We start from the raw sequence: 18,094 nt of genomic DNA on the forward strand, positions 1-18,094 counted from the left end.
CCTAAATATAAATATATATTTTTTAAAGATGTTACACTAACATTAATGTACATTATTAAGGATTTAAATGTTCAAATTGGTTTTAAAAAACTACTTACATACACTTTTCTCTAAGACAAAGGAACCTTACCATAAATTTGTTTATAAAATTGATTGTTTTGTGAACAGACTTACATTGGACAAACGGGTCGGACGCTCAAAGGTAGACTCGTATCTCACAGAAGCGATTGTAATTAAAAAAAAAAGTTCGTGTGCACTTTTCGAGCATACATTAAGGACAGGTCATAAAATGAATTTTGACGGTGTTACAGTTTTGGTTTTATAATAAACGAATTTTTCTTGAGATGGTTTACATCAATGATTTTCCAAATGCTTTGAATAAAAAGTCTGATATTAATAATGTTGGTAGCATTTATAATTTTTTATTACATTTTGATAAGCACAAAATTTGTGTTCTTTCAAGTTCTTCAACCTCTGTATGGCGTGTAGACCATGAGTGAAAACACCATGTTAAAAAGTGAGGTATTTCTTGGGTCACGTAAAGGCGGCGCTGATGTAAGTAGGGTATGAAGAAAACGCGTCAGAAATTTGTTGTAAGCTCAACTTTATTATTAGACTCTCCCCTCCAGTGCATCAGCGCTATACAACGGCCACTACTTAAACTTTATTTTGTGTCGTAAAAAGGGATCAAAGTTTGTATGTGCGACCCATAAGAGTCTTCACTCTTAGTCTGCACTCCATACTCATTGGGTTGATGTTTCCATTTGAATGTTAGTATAAAAAAACTCGCTCCTACAAGGAAATATTGTATTTCGGCAGTATAATTATAAAAAAATAATGGTTTGCAGTAAATGACATTGCTCCCTTTTGTTTTTTAATTTATTTCAATGTTGTATTGACTGGAACATTTTTTTTTAAGTTATTGTGTTTGTAATTTTACTCTTAATTGAACTGACAATATTTTAATGTTTCTTTCTTTATTGGCATTTTTTTTTATATAATCTTGTGTTTTGTAAGTATGTATATAATAAGCTCGTATAATTTACATATATGTTAATTGTAAATGTCTTGAGAGGAAATAAACATTTCCAAAAGCTTGACAACTTACACAGTGTTTTTAATATATCAACCTTTAGCACTGTTGACTGCATTCCCAAATTGCATCACCAGTTTATTCAGCCCAAAATAAATCGATTTAGTTAAACTTATCTTAGTTCAAAATAGTCCAATCAATCTGTCACGGCCTAATGCTAAATTTACAAAAAAAATGATATAGGAAAAAAATTTTAAGAAAGATAAAAAATTAATAAAAGAAAAAAGGTTTTTCTCAAATAAAAAAAAACTTGAATTCCAATCCCAGAGGTGAGCGGGAATTTTAGACTAAGGGAAATTTTTCAAAGGTAATTATACTTTTGAGGCTGTCGTAAACGTCATATTTTGGTTTATCTCGTCGAGCTACCCCATAAAGTACAAAAGGATTTTTGTACGTGGTGCAGAAGTCGAGATAAAGATTTTGAAAGTAAGAGCACTTTTGAACGCGCGAATTCAGTTTTGGGAGCGGCCGAGTATTGTTATCCCACTCTGCCGACCGCTACAGTAAGCTCGTGCCACGCTCGAATGCTTCGGTTTGACGCACAATTAAAATTGCAGAAGTGGCTAAAATGAACTGAACTTTTTATTAAAAATTATCTCGGAAGGTCGTAGAGCAACGTTTTTTTTAAATTCGCGTAAAAATGCCTACAATCGATTCCTGTAATAGACATTATCGAGAAATATAGATCGATAAAGATAGTCGAGAAAAATGCGAGCAAAAAATTTTTACTTATTTCAGTAATTTTTGGACACTTGAAATGAATAAAATCGTTATCATTCTTTTTTACCATAAAAGTACAACTTGAGGAAAGAAATGAGCCCTGATTTGTTTCTCTACGACTATTCGTCGTCTATAACTAGAAATTTTTTTTATATTTTCTAATTTAAAAAAAAGCACTTCTTTGCTTGCCGAGGGCTACATTTACAGCAAGTAACAAGTTTCAAAACCTTAATTTGCAAGAGATATAACAAAACCAATAAAAGTTGATTTTTGAGTTTTTTCAATCTCGAAAAGTAATATAGCATTAAATATATTTAAAAATATAAATGGATAGGTTTTTTTAATAGCTACAACTTTCTCATTTAACTTTTTTCGATTGGAATTCAAGTTTTGTCTTTTATTAACGAAAAACAGTTTTTTTGACTTACGAATTTTTTAGTTTAACTCCGCCGTTTATGCGCCACAGAAAAAAAAACACTATCTTAGAATTTTTTTTCCTATATCACCATATTTTTTGTTTCCAGGTGGTATTTTTTGTAACCTCTTCTACCTATATTGATTAGACTAAAAGTTGCTCGTTTGGGTAGAATATTAAACTGAAATTGCAGTTTTGAAATCATTTCTTTTCATATAAATTTAAAACGCCTTATGCGATTTTGCTAAAATTTGATAAATTGACATTAAAATTACGAGTAATATCAATCCATTGGCTTAGAACTTGGGTTTTTTTAGTAATTATTAATAATTATACGCCAATGCAAGAAAAGAATTTTAAATATAAAATTATAAATTACTCACTGAAAAAAAGGTACTCTTGATAAGACTATTACTCTCGTGGTTTATTCGAAATTTGTAATTTTAATCATTGACAGCAATTTTGACAAAAAATTAAATTATGAAAACACGAATAAATAAAAGATCATAGTAACTGTTCAAAGCCACCATTTACATGACAAAGAAAATTGATAATCTTTGCATAATTTCTTTATCGCCTCTAAGAGTATTTGTTGCATCTTGAAGACGTTGCCATAGTTGCTCTTTGCTTTCTACCGATGTGTAAACCACGGACTTAAGATGACCCCATAAAAAGTAATCCAATGGATTTGAGTCTGGAGATAGTGGTGGCCAATTTACACGAGCACCATTACCTCTACCCATCCATTTGTTTGGATACTTTTGATTTAAGTAGTTACGAACAGCTTATACACAAAAATCATATGGAATACGCCGAAACGAATAAGCATGTTTGTTAAAAAGTCAAATTTTTTTTTTTAAAGAATGTCGGCGACAATTGTAAATAATTTCCTAATTTAATTTTTGTCAAACTTGCTTACCTTTTAGGTTTTAGATCCATATTCCTATGTAGCTACTATATGAAATTTTATACGAGCCGCACCTCAATTGTGTTGAATTCATATAAATACTAATTTATAGATGAATGATTATATTCGTTTTACTTTTTTAAAGTGGGAGTTTTAAATATCACGAGAAATATATAGTTACAAAAATTGAAACTCGTAAGACTGATCTAAGTGTTTAATTTATTTTTCTGTTTATTTATTAAGACCAGCTTGGCCCATGCTTTTCTCAAAGAGGTATATTGATAACTAGGAATATGTATCTTAAGCACTTCTTGAATAAACTCTGAGCTGAACAGACTGTAGTTTTATTTATTAGCCCTAATCCAACAATACAATTACCACCAAATCTAAGCGGTAATTTTTATTTAAATTTCATGCCAACTGAACTTTTTGATGATCGGATTCGATGGGTTGGAAGAGGAAGTGAATATCGATGGCCCCTTTGCAGTCCTGATTTAAATATTATTGATTATTACTTGTGGGGCCATTTCAAAACATTAGTTTATTCTCACCTACAATTAATATTCGACAAGAATTATGGGACCAGATACTGAATGCCTCGCAGTTTATTAGAAATCTACCCAACATATTTTTTAAAGTCCATGAATTTACAGTTCAGTTTGTTATGTTTATATTTGAATTTTTCTTTCGATAAATTAAAAATTACACTACATTCAATTTTATTTCCTTCTAACCTTCTTGTCATACAGTGTCTTTTAAACGCATACAGGGTGTCCCAGAATATGTGGGCAATCTCTCGGATTTATACAGGGAACGTTAAAACAACATAATAAGTTCCTATAGAAAATTTCCCTAGAGGAGCCCTCTACGGAGACAGGTCCTACGAGGATATAGAGGAAATAATTTTTTTTTGTAATAACTTAAAATACTTTGTACAATTTAATTATTTTAGGAAAAAACAGGTGTGAATAAAAGTGACATTTTTTAGGTAGACAAAAGGTGTAAAAAAAATGACATTATGCTATAGCTAGTCCGTCCCTAGCAAACTAAATACGCCAAGTTGTTTTCATGGGTCAATTCTTAAGGAGTCTTATCTGTTGTCCTTCATATTAAAAAATGATTAAATTACACAAAAGTATTTAAAAAGAAATAGGTTTTCAGAAGCATTCTTTAGGGGCCGGGATCTCCGTAGGGGGGCCCTCTAGGGAAAATTTTTGTTGGACTTGTCAATGTCATGTTATTTTAACGTCCCCTGTATAAATTCGAGAGATTGCCCACATATTCTGATGGGACACCCGGTATATCTCGAAAACGGTATTCATCAGTATCTTCAAGGTTATTTAAAAAAAATGAAAATAAAATTTTATTTAGATATCCTCGGTATTCCTGTTAACTTTTGCACTATGGTAAGTTTGACCAGATCACATTATTATGTCACAAATCACCTGTTACTCTATGGACCACTAAGTAAACTGCTAATTTTGAAAACTTGAAACGTAGCAAATCTGGAAGAGGTTTTTATAATTTTTTTCATTCTGTAAATTTTTTTGTTTAAAAGATTAAGTTAAGTTAAGTTTAAGTGAAATTTATTTCATCTCTTCAAGTTGTATAGAATTTTTTCTTTGCACTTAAAATATAAATAAGTAAACAATTTCTTTTTGTATTGAGAATAATAAATTTTATTGGAACTAACTTCATTGACAGCAATTATTAAAAAATCCCTTTATTTATTTTATAGCACCGAAAAGGGCCTTTACATAAGGACTGTTAAAACTATCTTCTAAAGATGACTGTAATACCTTTTACAGTTCCATGTCGACTTGGACTTCTACTTATTCGTTCGCTCGTTCGCTGTCAACCCCTTCCACTGATGAAGAAGAGAATGATGGCGATCGATGGCGATTGGCGAATCAAGTCCGGTAACATGCCGTTATATCTGTCTACCTACCATCCCTCCGTCATGGTTCGTCCCTCAGCCAACTCCAATAAGTCCATAAAATGCTATTATTTCTTATTTCTCTCCACTCATCATTCGCCCATTGTGACCAGTAAATTCTACCCTCACCGTTTATATGACAGCCATATCTTATTCTAGTAAATGGTATATTTACTATTATTTGCTCTCCCAGAACCATCGCCCAATCAGTTGAGTTTAAAAATTCTATCAACGACATTAAGAATAAATTATTTTCGTGTTTTATATTTTTAAAAAACAATTTTTAATAACATTGTCTACAATTATTTTTCAAGAAAAACGCACCCTGAAACCTGAAACCAATAGTTTAAAAATTAATAGCTTATATATAGGGTGTCCTTTCTTCTATAACCGTTTTAGCGTCTTAAAAGAAAAACATCTCGGTGCAACAAAGTGTGACATAATTGTGTACTTTAATTTTTTTTGTACTACTTAGTTGAAGTTCTCTAAATGGATTTTGATCTTAAGTACCATGGAGACTATACTATATCTAGTCTCCATGTTAAGTACCTTCAGTAAGATTGTGTTCCGATATCAAACATGGTTAACCAAAACCCTGGTTAAACGTTCCATTATTTGTCATTTCCTGAAATCTGTATAATTTTGGAACAGTGATTACCTGAAATTGGTTAACCAACTGTCAAACAAGTAACCGACGTTTTTAATCGGTAAACTTGTAACCGCTTGTGGTTTGTAGCACTTATTGTTTACTTTACAGTGTTTGTGTTTCTAGAATTTATTTACCCATTGCTCCACGAAAGAAATGATACACCTTATCATCAGAATCTGAACTATCAGATGAGTGTAAATTTATTATAAAATATAAATGCTTGTGCAACATCCATTTTTTAAACAATTTTTTTGTACTACCTATTGAATAGATATGCCTATTTTTTATAATAAAACTATACATAAAACATCGCGCTCACTACTTCCTTTAAACAATAAAATGTTAGATTAGACAGGGTTAAGTTAGTTTTAATAATTTTGTTTTCTCTTCACTACCGAAGCTGGTCCATTATTCCCTTCTTTTCAGTTACCAACCGTTACCTCGGTGAAACCAGAAATGGTAATTCGGATAATATCGGAACACAACCTAAATAATATCACGTTGCCAAGTTTAATTTATTAATTTTGTTTTTATTTACTAACAACCATTCATCGAATTTGCATGTCTTCTCCATTAGGGGCTAATTTTTCATATAATTTTTTAATAGAATTTTATATCGATTCCCTTTCTTCTGATAGGTACTAAGTCTAACTTTATCTTTGACGGTTTTTGAAATATAACGACTGTACATTATTTTTGTAATTTAATTCAAAAGAAAGTAAGAGCCCTTTTCTTTTACTCATGACTTCGGAATCATAACGTGTTACGATCCGATGGAAACCAATCAGATTGCTAGATTTCGGATCATAACGCGTTATGATTCCGAAATCATGAGTAAAAGAAAACAGCTAAGATTTACCCTAAAATAGGGAATATACCATCTAAGGTATTTTAATTAGTTATTCTTTTGTACAAATGATGTGATCCAAGCGAATACTACCCAAATGAAAACCGCTTTTAATAGGTCCATTTTATCATTTCAATGTTACTGGTCAGTGGTCACTAGCCAACATTTTTTCTTTTTTATTCTCATTCTCACCGTGTTTGTTCGAGTCAGACGTTCAGTTTCAGTTGTTCGTTTTGTCGGCGTTGAGAAGTTTTGTTGTGTTGTAATTATTATTATATACTTATAAGCGTGATTATGCCTAAGAATTCACCAATTTTAAATTTACTACAGTTCACCCAGGAAAGAAGCGAAGGCCCACCAATTTACCAAGTCGAATGCATCGAAGAAAATCCTAGACTGTTTTTCAAATGCCTCGTGAAGGCATGCTCTATCGAAGCCATAGGTTATGGAACGACGTCACAGAACGCTAGAGAAGAAGCAGCTAGGGCGGCTTTGCAAATTTTGATACCTCCATGTACATCAACTGAAAATGAAACTTTAACACCTCGCCCCAACCATGTTGAACAATTAAACAGTTTTGTTAACAAGCACGGCTTGTTGTATGGGCCAACGTACTACGATATCCCATTCCTTGGATCGTCTGTAGTTTGTCTAACTATATGCAGAGTTGAATGTTATACAGTGGAAGGTTATGGTGCCGACCCGATGGAATCTAAGGACGATGCAGCTCGCAATATGTTGTATGTGTAAGTGTAGTATGTTTTTTTTTCACTGTTTTGTATAAACACTTGAAATTTGCTGTTTGTGATTTAAATTATTGTCCCGTTTATTTATGTAAAAAATTAATCGTGCAAACCCTCGAGCTGAAAAGAATCTGCCAAGAATTATTATTTTTGCTCAACCAAATAGTCCAGAAAAATAAGAAAATAATAAGCGAACTTTTTTACTGATATTACACAGATATACACAGGATGGTTATTAAGAACCTAAGTACTTGTACAAACTTTAAAGAGTGAATTTTTGACTAATTTTAAAATAAAAAGTCCATATGAACATGGGTTCGCAACGGCTTGGTTCTTGAGATACAGGGGGTCCAAGAAAAATTTTTGTTTTGTATTTTGGTCGTATTTTCGTTCAATAACATGGCAATTTGACGAAATTCGGGAAACTGGAAGTATTGATGATGAGAAACTCAAATATTTACTTAGTTTTTTATTTAATGTTAGGGGGCGCCACATACAGTGTTGGACCTGGATCTAAATAACCATAACTTTTTTGTGTTGCACTGTATGTCATTTTTGACTAAACATGCCTATTCTCCATTCAATTTTACGTACAAAAGGTACTTTTAGTATTTGTCGCTGAAAGAAGCCGTTTTGTAAAAAAAACTGGTTCAAAGTTAAACCTCCGTTGGAATTTTTAAGTTGAATCATTAAGAGTTTTTGAAAAACAAGTGAAAAAGAGTCATATGCCATTATTACACTATCACTTTTCAAATTACTATAAAAAAAATTAGTGAAAATTTTCGTCAAATTAAACAAAAATGTGATCAAAATATCGAACAAACATTTTTTTGGACCCCCTGTATCTCTAAATCTTATATAATTTTCCAAAGTTTGAATATTTACGATTGTTAGCATCAGACATATCATTTTACAGGTTTTCGAGGGTGTACAGGGTGATTCACTATATTTTGACCCCCCTTTAACTTTTTTGTTTTAAGAGATAAACAATGTGAAATATAAAAGTTGCACGAGTTTTTATGAATTTTTCTAACATGATAGTAGAAAAACAAACGAAGTCCAAACAAAATGGCCGCGGATGTTAACTTTGTTAAGTTAAATGGAACACCCTGTATATTTTTACATATTTGGATAGAACGTTCCCTATTGAGCATAGTCATGTAGGGTTTGTTGGGTCCATCGCTAACAATAAGCGAGATACTATTAGAAAACTAAAAGATTTTTTATTAAGGAAATAGGACATTTTTAATTTTAATTGTTAAACCTTTTTCAGGCATTTCTGCCTTTTTCCAATTACGTAAGGATTTACAGATTTAGTTATAATATATTTTGACAGATCGAACATTGATATGGTCCAAAATGCTGTAGGTATTGTAAGTAAATCTCACTAATTAGGCCGTGAGAGGCCTAATTACTCACGGACAATGTTATATGGTAGGCCGTGACAGTGATAGGTAATGTCATGACAACATTGTTATTGTTTGACAGTTTGTATTATTATTTAATTAAAATGGGTTACACAGATGTAGAAAATTGAAATATTATAGGTATTAAAATAGAACAAAGTCCTTCTCCATACTCTATTTTAATTCGAAATAATTTTCTACTTCTATGTAACCTATTTTTATTAAATAATAATACATACTGTCAATCAATAACAATGTTGTCAAGACATTACTACCTGTCACTGTCACGACCTACCATATAATGTCCATGAGTAATTAGACCTCTCACGGCCNTGACTGAAAATAAAAACTCCTCTGTATTGTTGGAAAACATGCAGGTAAAATATAAAAGTTATACATTTTTCCATGATAACTCCTATCATTTGGATTGAAGGTAAATGTAGTTATTCCCACTTGAATAGGAATTATCTGAGCTAAATTTATTCTTAATTTAGAGTACCTTTCATTAGGACTATCAAACAAACTGAAATATAAACATTCAATTAAAAATTGTCTGTCAAATAATATCGAGAACTTACCTAGGAGTTTTAAGAGGGTGTAATGCAGTAAACTCTAGATCAACAGATATTAATTTTGCATCTTTTATAGAGTTTTCAATTTCGGGTAGTTTTGTGTAGAAATTTTTAATATTAATGTTAGACATTTTCGTTTTTAATTAAGATTTTACAGTTAAACAAATTAAACCTTTTTAGAGGTTATGTATTTGTCATCTTTCAGTGCTGCCAGAATAATTTTTTTTTAGGGTCCAAAACAGTTACGAAAATGACCTAGATTTAAATACATTAAATTTGGCTTAAACCACTTTCTTCAAGAAATAAGAACCTGATAAATTACCTTCCCTCCTTTATCTTGCTTAGTTTAGTTAAATGAAAATAATTTTAAATACAACTGAACTGAACAAATTGCAATAGTGGACCGAGAGATTGGTGTCAAAATCTCCCGTGATCGGATTAATGGCCAATTTTGTTTTTAATGTGTTGGTCGCAGAGGGAGGTTTCCCGATAGGCCGCGGTCATTTTGGGCCAGTCCGCGCTGTAGAAGGATGAAAAATATTTTTCTTTCAAAAAACGGGCCGCTTAATGAATGTTTCCCGGGCCTGTTCATCTAGCCAGTCCGCCTCTGGTTTCCAGGGTCTACCACGGATTTTTTCGCAGCATCGTTTTTTATTATAAATTAATAGATATTACTATAAATTATAAAAAAAATAGAAAAATCGTATTTTTCTGCTGTAATTCCAAATAAGTAGTTGAAACATTTCTTATAATAGTGTCCTGTATAATAGTATATATTTCAACACTCTAAATGTGAATATATTTAGTTATAATTATTACAATTATTTAAATAATTTTTGTTTAAACAAATTAATTTTTTTATTTAGAAATTATTTTTTTTTGTTAAATACAGAAAAAATTACGAAAAAATAGTAGTAAAATTATAATTTTTGAAAAAACTAAACTGCAAATTGATAAATGTATTCTAATTGTTTAAAAATAAAAAAAGGGTGTTAACTTTAAAAATTTACTATGGCCGTCCTAATCAACCGATTTCAACTATTCAAAAACCATTTGAAAGGTTGAGCGGTCTTTTCTATGTGAAAAAATTTTCAAGTATCTAGATGCTTATTTATTTGAGGCTGTGCAACATTTGGAAAAATCGAATTTAAAAAAAAAAAATTATTTTGCGAAAACTGTAGAACCGATTTTAATGAAATTTGGTGTATTGTTTTATTACACTCTTAAAATTTTTTTTACTAAAATTAGAATGCCCTCGGACCAATTAAAATATTTTTTAAAAATTATCAAAAAAACTTTATTATTTTGCCCTTTTTTCATCAAGTATTACTATTTTGCAACATGGGTAATACATTTATACATTTTTAACTTACGGTATACGAGTATTGTGCAAAATTCAATTCTAAAACTTTTTTCTTCTTCAATATTCTTCCAAAATGCATAGGTTCCAAGTTATAAGTAAAAAAACTCAGGTAAAATAGGTATTTTTGAGATAGAGAAAACTTATTTTAATAAAATTTCATCCTGCTTCGATGACAATTTTGTTTGTCCGCGTAGAGGATGCAGCAAATTACATATTAATAAACTGAAACACTGCACTGTTTTCTTTGTCATTTTGATTACATATTCTGCTATATATGATACAACATTCTCACTGTAATTAGTAAGACAATCTGTTTTAGACAAAACATTATAATTACGATCATGCATACTATTGATGTATTCCTGATAATGGATATTATGCTTCCTTATATCATACAGGCCAATTTGTTGCAGAACGGAGCCTTTCTTGGAAGCTCCATCATTAGAAATTGATAGAATTGATATTGTATCTGGGACTCTACAGTTTCCACTAGGTACTATCAGAAATATCTGCATGTAGTATTAACTTATTGTATGATCAATGAACTGAAGTGCGGACGGATTATTATTCCACCAATTTCTTGCTCTAAAATTTATAATCAAGACAAATATATACGAAAGAGAAGTGTTACAAAGTCTTACCTAATTGCACAGAAAAATAGTTCTAGGTGGTTATAATTTAACTTATCGGTTCTTATGTAGTCATCAAATATACTCATAACCGATATCGCAAGTCCAAGAAATGAAGTTTTTTTGGGGGTTGGTCATAAAGAGTTTCCTTTTAAATCTTTCAATTTAAAAAGATATTCCACAGAACTTTCCTCAACTGGCCTCCTACTACATATATTCATTTTCTAATCTTAATGGGCCTTTATATCCCTTTACCCATGGAAACCGAGAATTCATAAGATCAAACATTGCATCTACTTTCTTCATAGAATTAACAGTGGCCTGACATTTTCCAAGATGGCGGACGCGATTCCAAAAAATTAACCGATTTACGCCAAATTTGGTATAGGGGGGTTTTTGGGGTCGCTGACTACGAATCTGAAATCTGATTTTGAGGAATTTTAACCTTTAAAGACCATCAAGTCAAATTCGGAAAATGGTCAAGGACATATCTGAACTTAAAATTTTCCGCTCTTTTCATTTCCGGGGTCAAAAGTAGGGCATTCCATTTAAAAACATTAACTTGACCTTGAAATAACCTTGAAGGTCAATGCCAAATCTAAGGNGAGCATAGTCATGTAGGGTTTGTTGGGTCCATCGCTAACAATAAGCGAGATACTATTAGAAAACTAAAAGATTTTTTATTAAGGAAATAGGACATTTTTAATTTTAATTGTTAAACCTTTTTCAGGCATTTCTGCCTTTTTCCAATTACGTAAGGATTTACAGATTTAGTTATAATATATTTTGACAGATCGAACATTGATATGGTCCAAAATGCTGTAGGTATTGTAAGTAAATCTCACTAATTAGGCCGTGAGAGGCCTAATTACTCACGGACAATGTTATATGGTAGGCCGTGACAGTGATAGGTAATGTCATGACAACATTGTTATTGTTTGACAGTTTGTATTATTATTTAATTAAAATGGGTTACACAGATGTAGAAAATTGAAATATTATAGGTATTAAAATAGAACAAAGTCCTTCTCCATACTCTATTTTAATTCGAAATAATTTTCTACTTCTATGTAACCTATTTTTATTAAATAATAATACATACTGTCAATCAATAACAATGTTGTCAAGACATTACTACCTGTCACTGTCACGACCTACCATATAATGCCCATGATCTATCAAAATATATTATAACTAAATCTGTAAATTCTTACTCAATTGTAAAAAGGCAGAAATTCATGAAAGAGGTTTAACAATTACAAGATACATCATTTTCTTAATAAAAAATCTTCTTTTTGTTTTTAATAGTATATCGCTTATTGTTAGCGATTGACCCAACAAACCCTACACGACTATGCTCGACAGGGAACGTTCTATCCAAATATGTAAAAATATACAGGGTGTTCCTTTTAACTTAACAAAGTTAACATCCGCGGCCATTTTGTTTGGACTTCATTTGTTTTTCTACTATCATTTTCGAAAAATTCATAAAAAATCGTGCAACTTTTATATTTCACATTTTTTTATAACTTAAAACAAAAAAGTTAAAGGCGGGGGTCAAAATATAGTGAATCTGTACATTACGAATTAATTATATGTTTTTTAATATTTTCCAGAAAAACCTGTTTTCCTCGATTTTCTTTTACTTTGAATATTAAAAAATAAAAGTTTGTAATAAAATAAAATTGGAACTTATTTTTTGAATTTGAAGGAACTTTCTGCAGCTATAAAGGTATAATAAAAAAAATATACAAACATGTATACTTTTTTTTATTTATTTATAATTAAAAAACTTTTTTTATATATTATTTTTAACAATTTTTTATGGCTTCCATATCTAGGTTTCTTATGTAAAACTGCTTCATCGTTATTATAAACAAAAATTAAAGATAACAGATTTTTTTGGAAATTATAAAAAGCGCAACATTAATTCGTAATGTACAACCTCGAAAACATATTAAATGATCCGGTTGATGCTCATAAATATTCAAACCTCGGAAGGAAAACTATATAAAATTTTACAAGAATTTTCGGTACTTAATTCTCTTTTCTCTAATTCACTTTTGTAATTTTAAAATGAATTAATCATTATTTTGGCTCCAAAATATTAATTTTCTGTACTTCATTTAAAAAATATACGGGAAAACTATTGGGAAAATCAAAGTTTATCATAGTAGCTATTTGGTAGGATATTTAATTTTGAACAACTTTTATTTGAAATTTTTCTTCGAAATAATACATCTTCATTGAGATATTGGCAGTTTATAAATATATTATAAACATATGCATGTTAGATTTGGTGATTATTAAACAAAAATAAGGTTTCGAAAAGTCCAACACAAATCTTTATTTTCGAGTTTATTTCGTACAATTTACAATTTTCTGCCCGGTCTAACTCGAACGAGCGTTCATTCAATAATAATAATCTCCTGTTGGAGCCGTCACATCATATAGGGACCTAATCTTATAACTATAAACAATTATTATGTCTAAAGGCACAGTGAAGGCTGGCTACTCATGACATCATCGTCCCAGACCGTCGGTTTATTTGTTTTTTCAAAACCCATGAATGTTCACAAGTATATATGAAAATAAACATAAAATATTAAAACCTGCACTTTTCTATAAAAAAATCTCGGAGTAAAAAAGTTACCTGGACTACTACTAACTTTTTTCGTAGAAATAACCTTTTGACCCAACTGTTTATTTTTTCGCAAGTGACAAAAGACCCAAAGTAATTAACTAAAACTTTTATACAAAGCTAAGATAATGTCTTCATGGATTTATGTTTTCGATTAATGTGTACATAATAATGTTTATAATTTGTTTATTTATTTCTTTAGTCTGAGCCTTATTGGCGATATTCCTACAACACGTCCGAGTAGAGAGCAAACAAAGAGCAGAAGTCCCAACCCCAAGAGGCGCTCCCAGAAGATATCTGTCCAGTACAGGCTGGACCGTAAGTACATTAGTTTCTGTAATTTTTTGTTTATTTATACTAAGTGATACTGCATTTTAATTCAAAAATCACATCACTTTTCTTCAATTTTTTCCGATTTTCATTCAAGTAAAAAGAGTAACTTAAAATGTCACAAATAAATAATCACAAAATTTCAAAAAAGTCACTGCTATGAAAATTCTGGATTTTCTGGGTATAAAATTTCTATATCACTAGTGGTTACATTATATTTAAAATTGCATGTGCGACCAAAAATATATGTACCTACAGTGTTCTGATTAATATAAATCGGTCTTATAAATTTCCTTAGTGACGCAGATGTAGAATTATTTTCTACTTAATTAAGTTTATGTTTGAGTATTTTTCTTCTACAGGGTGAATCAAATATTTGTAGTTAAACTTTAGTTTCTGTACTTTTTTATGTATAGATCTAAGAAATCATACTTTTATTATTTGTTATTCCATTGCGTCACAAGCATTATTATTCGTATGAGCTAAAGAGAAACGTCCTAGTCAAATTAGTCACTGTTTTCATTTAATTGAAAGGTCATCTTGACTATTCCCAAAGGATATATCCCAAATTTGGTTAATGGTTGCCTATATCATTACATTTAGGTACTTATTTGAAATATGTAAACGAAAATTATAAAAATTTCTATATAATATGCCAAAAAATCGATATTTCAGCGCTCATAAAATATAATCAAAGCTAGTACGGATACACGATCTTCATCTGAGTGTCAGCTCTGTTTTGTTTAGCTGCGGTAGTCTTTGATATATGACACACTCGTGACGCAAGGGCAATCCTAAAACGGTTCTAAACACCTACTTAAGGATCGACATTACAAATACTAAAAAAATAGTCCCATATAGAATTTTATTTGTACCTGCTTTTAACTGTACTAACAACATTTACAGCTATTTATATATTACAGGTATCAAAAATTCAGTGTTGGACCTGGCGGATTAAGCAGTTGCCGGGACCAGAAAATAATACCTTGACGAGAATTTTTCATCTTAAAAATTCTTATTTTTTTTTTTTATTATTTTGTTAAGTTTCTTATGCGTGTTTGCTTTTGAACAAATTTTAAAAGAATATATATTTTTTTTTATCATTTTTTGTATTTTTCTTCCTTTTCCCATAATTTTTATCAAGTCAAGACATACTAGCCAATGGCAGATATTTAGGTAGAAGACAAAAAAAGTAAGTGCAAACTATTACTAGGTCTATGATGCAAACCGCATCCAGAAAAAAAATTGGGAAATGCAAAATGCAGAGCTGTAAAAAAATATTTTCAAATCGTTATTTAACCCCCTTTTCAGGCTGTTACTGACCGGCTGACGTCAGCCGGCTACGATATGAACAAACCGACCTAGATGCAATGTTGCCATATTTATATATTTTCGCACATATAAAGACAATAAATAAACGGTTTGCTCACGTCAGCCAATAATAATTTAAAGTGCTATAAATTATTTTTTTATAATTATGCAATCAACATATTAAATTGTTATTGTTGCCCAGCAAGAACCTCGAGGAGGTCTGAACATGACTTGCCAAAAATCATATTTTTTTAACATAATAGTGATAATTTTTTAATTTGCTGTAAGCCTTCTACTAAAAATTGAAAGTAACGCGGCCCATTAAGATGTACAGGTAGAAAATGCGGCCCAATTAAACGATCGCCATATACTCCTGTCCATATATTGACACCCAACCTCCTCTGAAAGCTAAACAGACGAGTAGTGTGCGGGTTTTCATGTGACCAAATGTGACTATTATGGCTGCAAAGAAATTAGCTCTGTTTCACTTTAAATAAAATTTAATATTGAAATTACAAAATCCCAAGAGTTCAAATAATTTAAATTTCATTTCATAACCATTTCAATTTCATTACAGAAATAATGACATAAAAAACCAACACTCACTAGATAAATTATAAAGAGAGGGTGAAATGTATGTAGTATTTAAATATTGACTGTAAGTAATAGAAGATAAAAATACAACCGCACGGAGACAAATAAACAACTTGGTACGTATTTCCGACCTAGGTCAACCTGTGTCGAGGGCAATAACCTTCTAATTTGCACGTGTGCATTTTAGTAGGATCGTATTCCATGCAAAGTAGAGCAAAAAGTTGTCGGTCTTTTATCAAAGAAAAATCGTGTCATCAATGAATAGGGATGATTGTTTTCGAATGTACGGTTATTACAATTTATCATTTTTAATATTATTAACGTTTTCACGTTTTATAATTTATTATGTTAAATAATACACAGTATTACCTATTTACCTATTTTGATAAAGCAGTATATTTTTAGACGATATACTCCAGTCAAATTAGAGTTTGAATGTAAAAAAAATATTAGTAGACTTTTATTGCACTTTATTGCACTAGATCTAAGAAATCATACTTTTATTAACGGGATATACTTAAGGATTGACATAGCACATGAAAGAAAAAAATAATCCCATAAAGGATCTTATTTGTATATGTTTTTAACAATATAAGCACTGACAACATTTACATCTAAGTATTTATATCTTACAGATATTAGACATTCAGCTTTGGACCTAGTGGACTAAGCAGCTGCCAGAATGGGTTGATCACAGTAAGCAGCAGAAAATAATATACCTACCCTGACGAGAATTTTTCATTGAAAAAGTTCTTATATATATATTTTTTTTAAGTTTCTTGTGTATGTTTGTTTCTGAATAAATAAACTTAGAAGAATAAACATTTTTTTATTGTCTTGTATTTTACTTCGTTTTCCCATAATTTTTATCAAATCAAGTCATACTAGCCAGTTGTAAGCAGATATTTAAGTAAACTAAAGAAATAACTTAATTTAGAGAATATAAAAAAAATTCAAACAAAAAATAGAAACACGCATCCAGAAAACAGTGCTCCAACCACTATGAAATGTGGTAGGTACACTAAGGTTTCTGGGGTCACTGATTTCAAATCCGTACTCAAAATTAAGAAATTCAAAATGGGGGATCCAATATGGCGTACAAAAGTGCTGAAGAGGCTCTGATTGTGCTGAAATTTGGTATTAATAGGTTTTCGGGGTTGCTGATTTCGGATCCGTACTCAAAATTCAAGAAATTCAAAATGGCGAATTCAGTACGATGACTATAAAATTACAAAATGAGATTATGTAATTGAAACGTCTGCAGTGCAGTACAAAATCTGTAGTTTCCAGGCGAGGCGGATTGGCTATGCGGGAACTCGGGAGGTTTCCCGATGGGCCGCGGTCGATGAAATATATTTTTGAAATAAAAATTTAAAAAAAAATTGAAAAAAATATGAAAAAAAAATTGAAAAATAAATTTGAAAAACAAAAATTGGAAAAAATTTTGAGCAATAAATTCGAAAAAAAATCAAGGAAAAAAATTTGGAAAGAAATGAAAAAAAGTATATATTAACCTAGGGCAGTAAAATAAGAAATGTCGACTTCACCTTGGCCGACAATTACATGTGATCTAAGGCTTGAAAGCTTCAATTTTTAACAAACTGTGTGCGAAATTGGTCATATATGAACCAGAAATAACTCCTCAAAAACTAAGAGATGAATTAACAAGTTTAGCACACCAGTGGAAAAAACTTGTACAAACTCCATTGGACGAGTATGAAACACGTCAATGTGATGAAAGTGAAAGTGAAGAAATGGACTAGGCGGTATCTGTTTTGGTTTGGATGAATTGTATATCCACGGAGATTTTTGGCTTTTTGGCTTTCAAATATCACTAAAAATGAACATTTTTCTATGCGCATAAAAAAACGTGGGCTTAACTTTTGGCGGCACAATATGTTAAAAAAAATCGAAAATGTCATATTTTTCTTCCTATTT

The 18,094-nt window shown here is 30.7% G+C and overlaps 1 protein-coding gene across 1 annotated transcript; it reads left to right on the forward strand.

Annotated features, from left to right (window-relative positions):
- The first annotated feature begins 6,768 nt into the window (after positions 1–6,768).
- On the forward strand, positions 6,769–15,216 carry LOC108910651. Its single transcript, XM_018715339.1, has 3 exons — positions 6,769–7,313; positions 14,124–14,239; positions 15,175–15,216. The coding sequence occupies exons 1-3, from the start codon at positions 6,862–6,864 to the stop codon at positions 15,207–15,209; spliced, it is 603 nt and encodes a 200-aa protein (XP_018570855.1). The 5' UTR covers positions 6,769–6,861; the 3' UTR covers positions 15,210–15,216.
- The last annotated feature ends 2,878 nt before the right edge of the window (positions 15,217–18,094 follow it).

This window comes from Anoplophora glabripennis, unplaced genomic scaffold, assembly GCF_000390285.2.
Source record: "Anoplophora glabripennis isolate ALB-LARVAE unplaced genomic scaffold, Agla_2.0 scaffold579, whole genome shotgun sequence".
Classification (NCBI taxonomy): Eukaryota; Metazoa; Arthropoda; class Insecta; order Coleoptera; family Cerambycidae; genus Anoplophora; species Anoplophora glabripennis.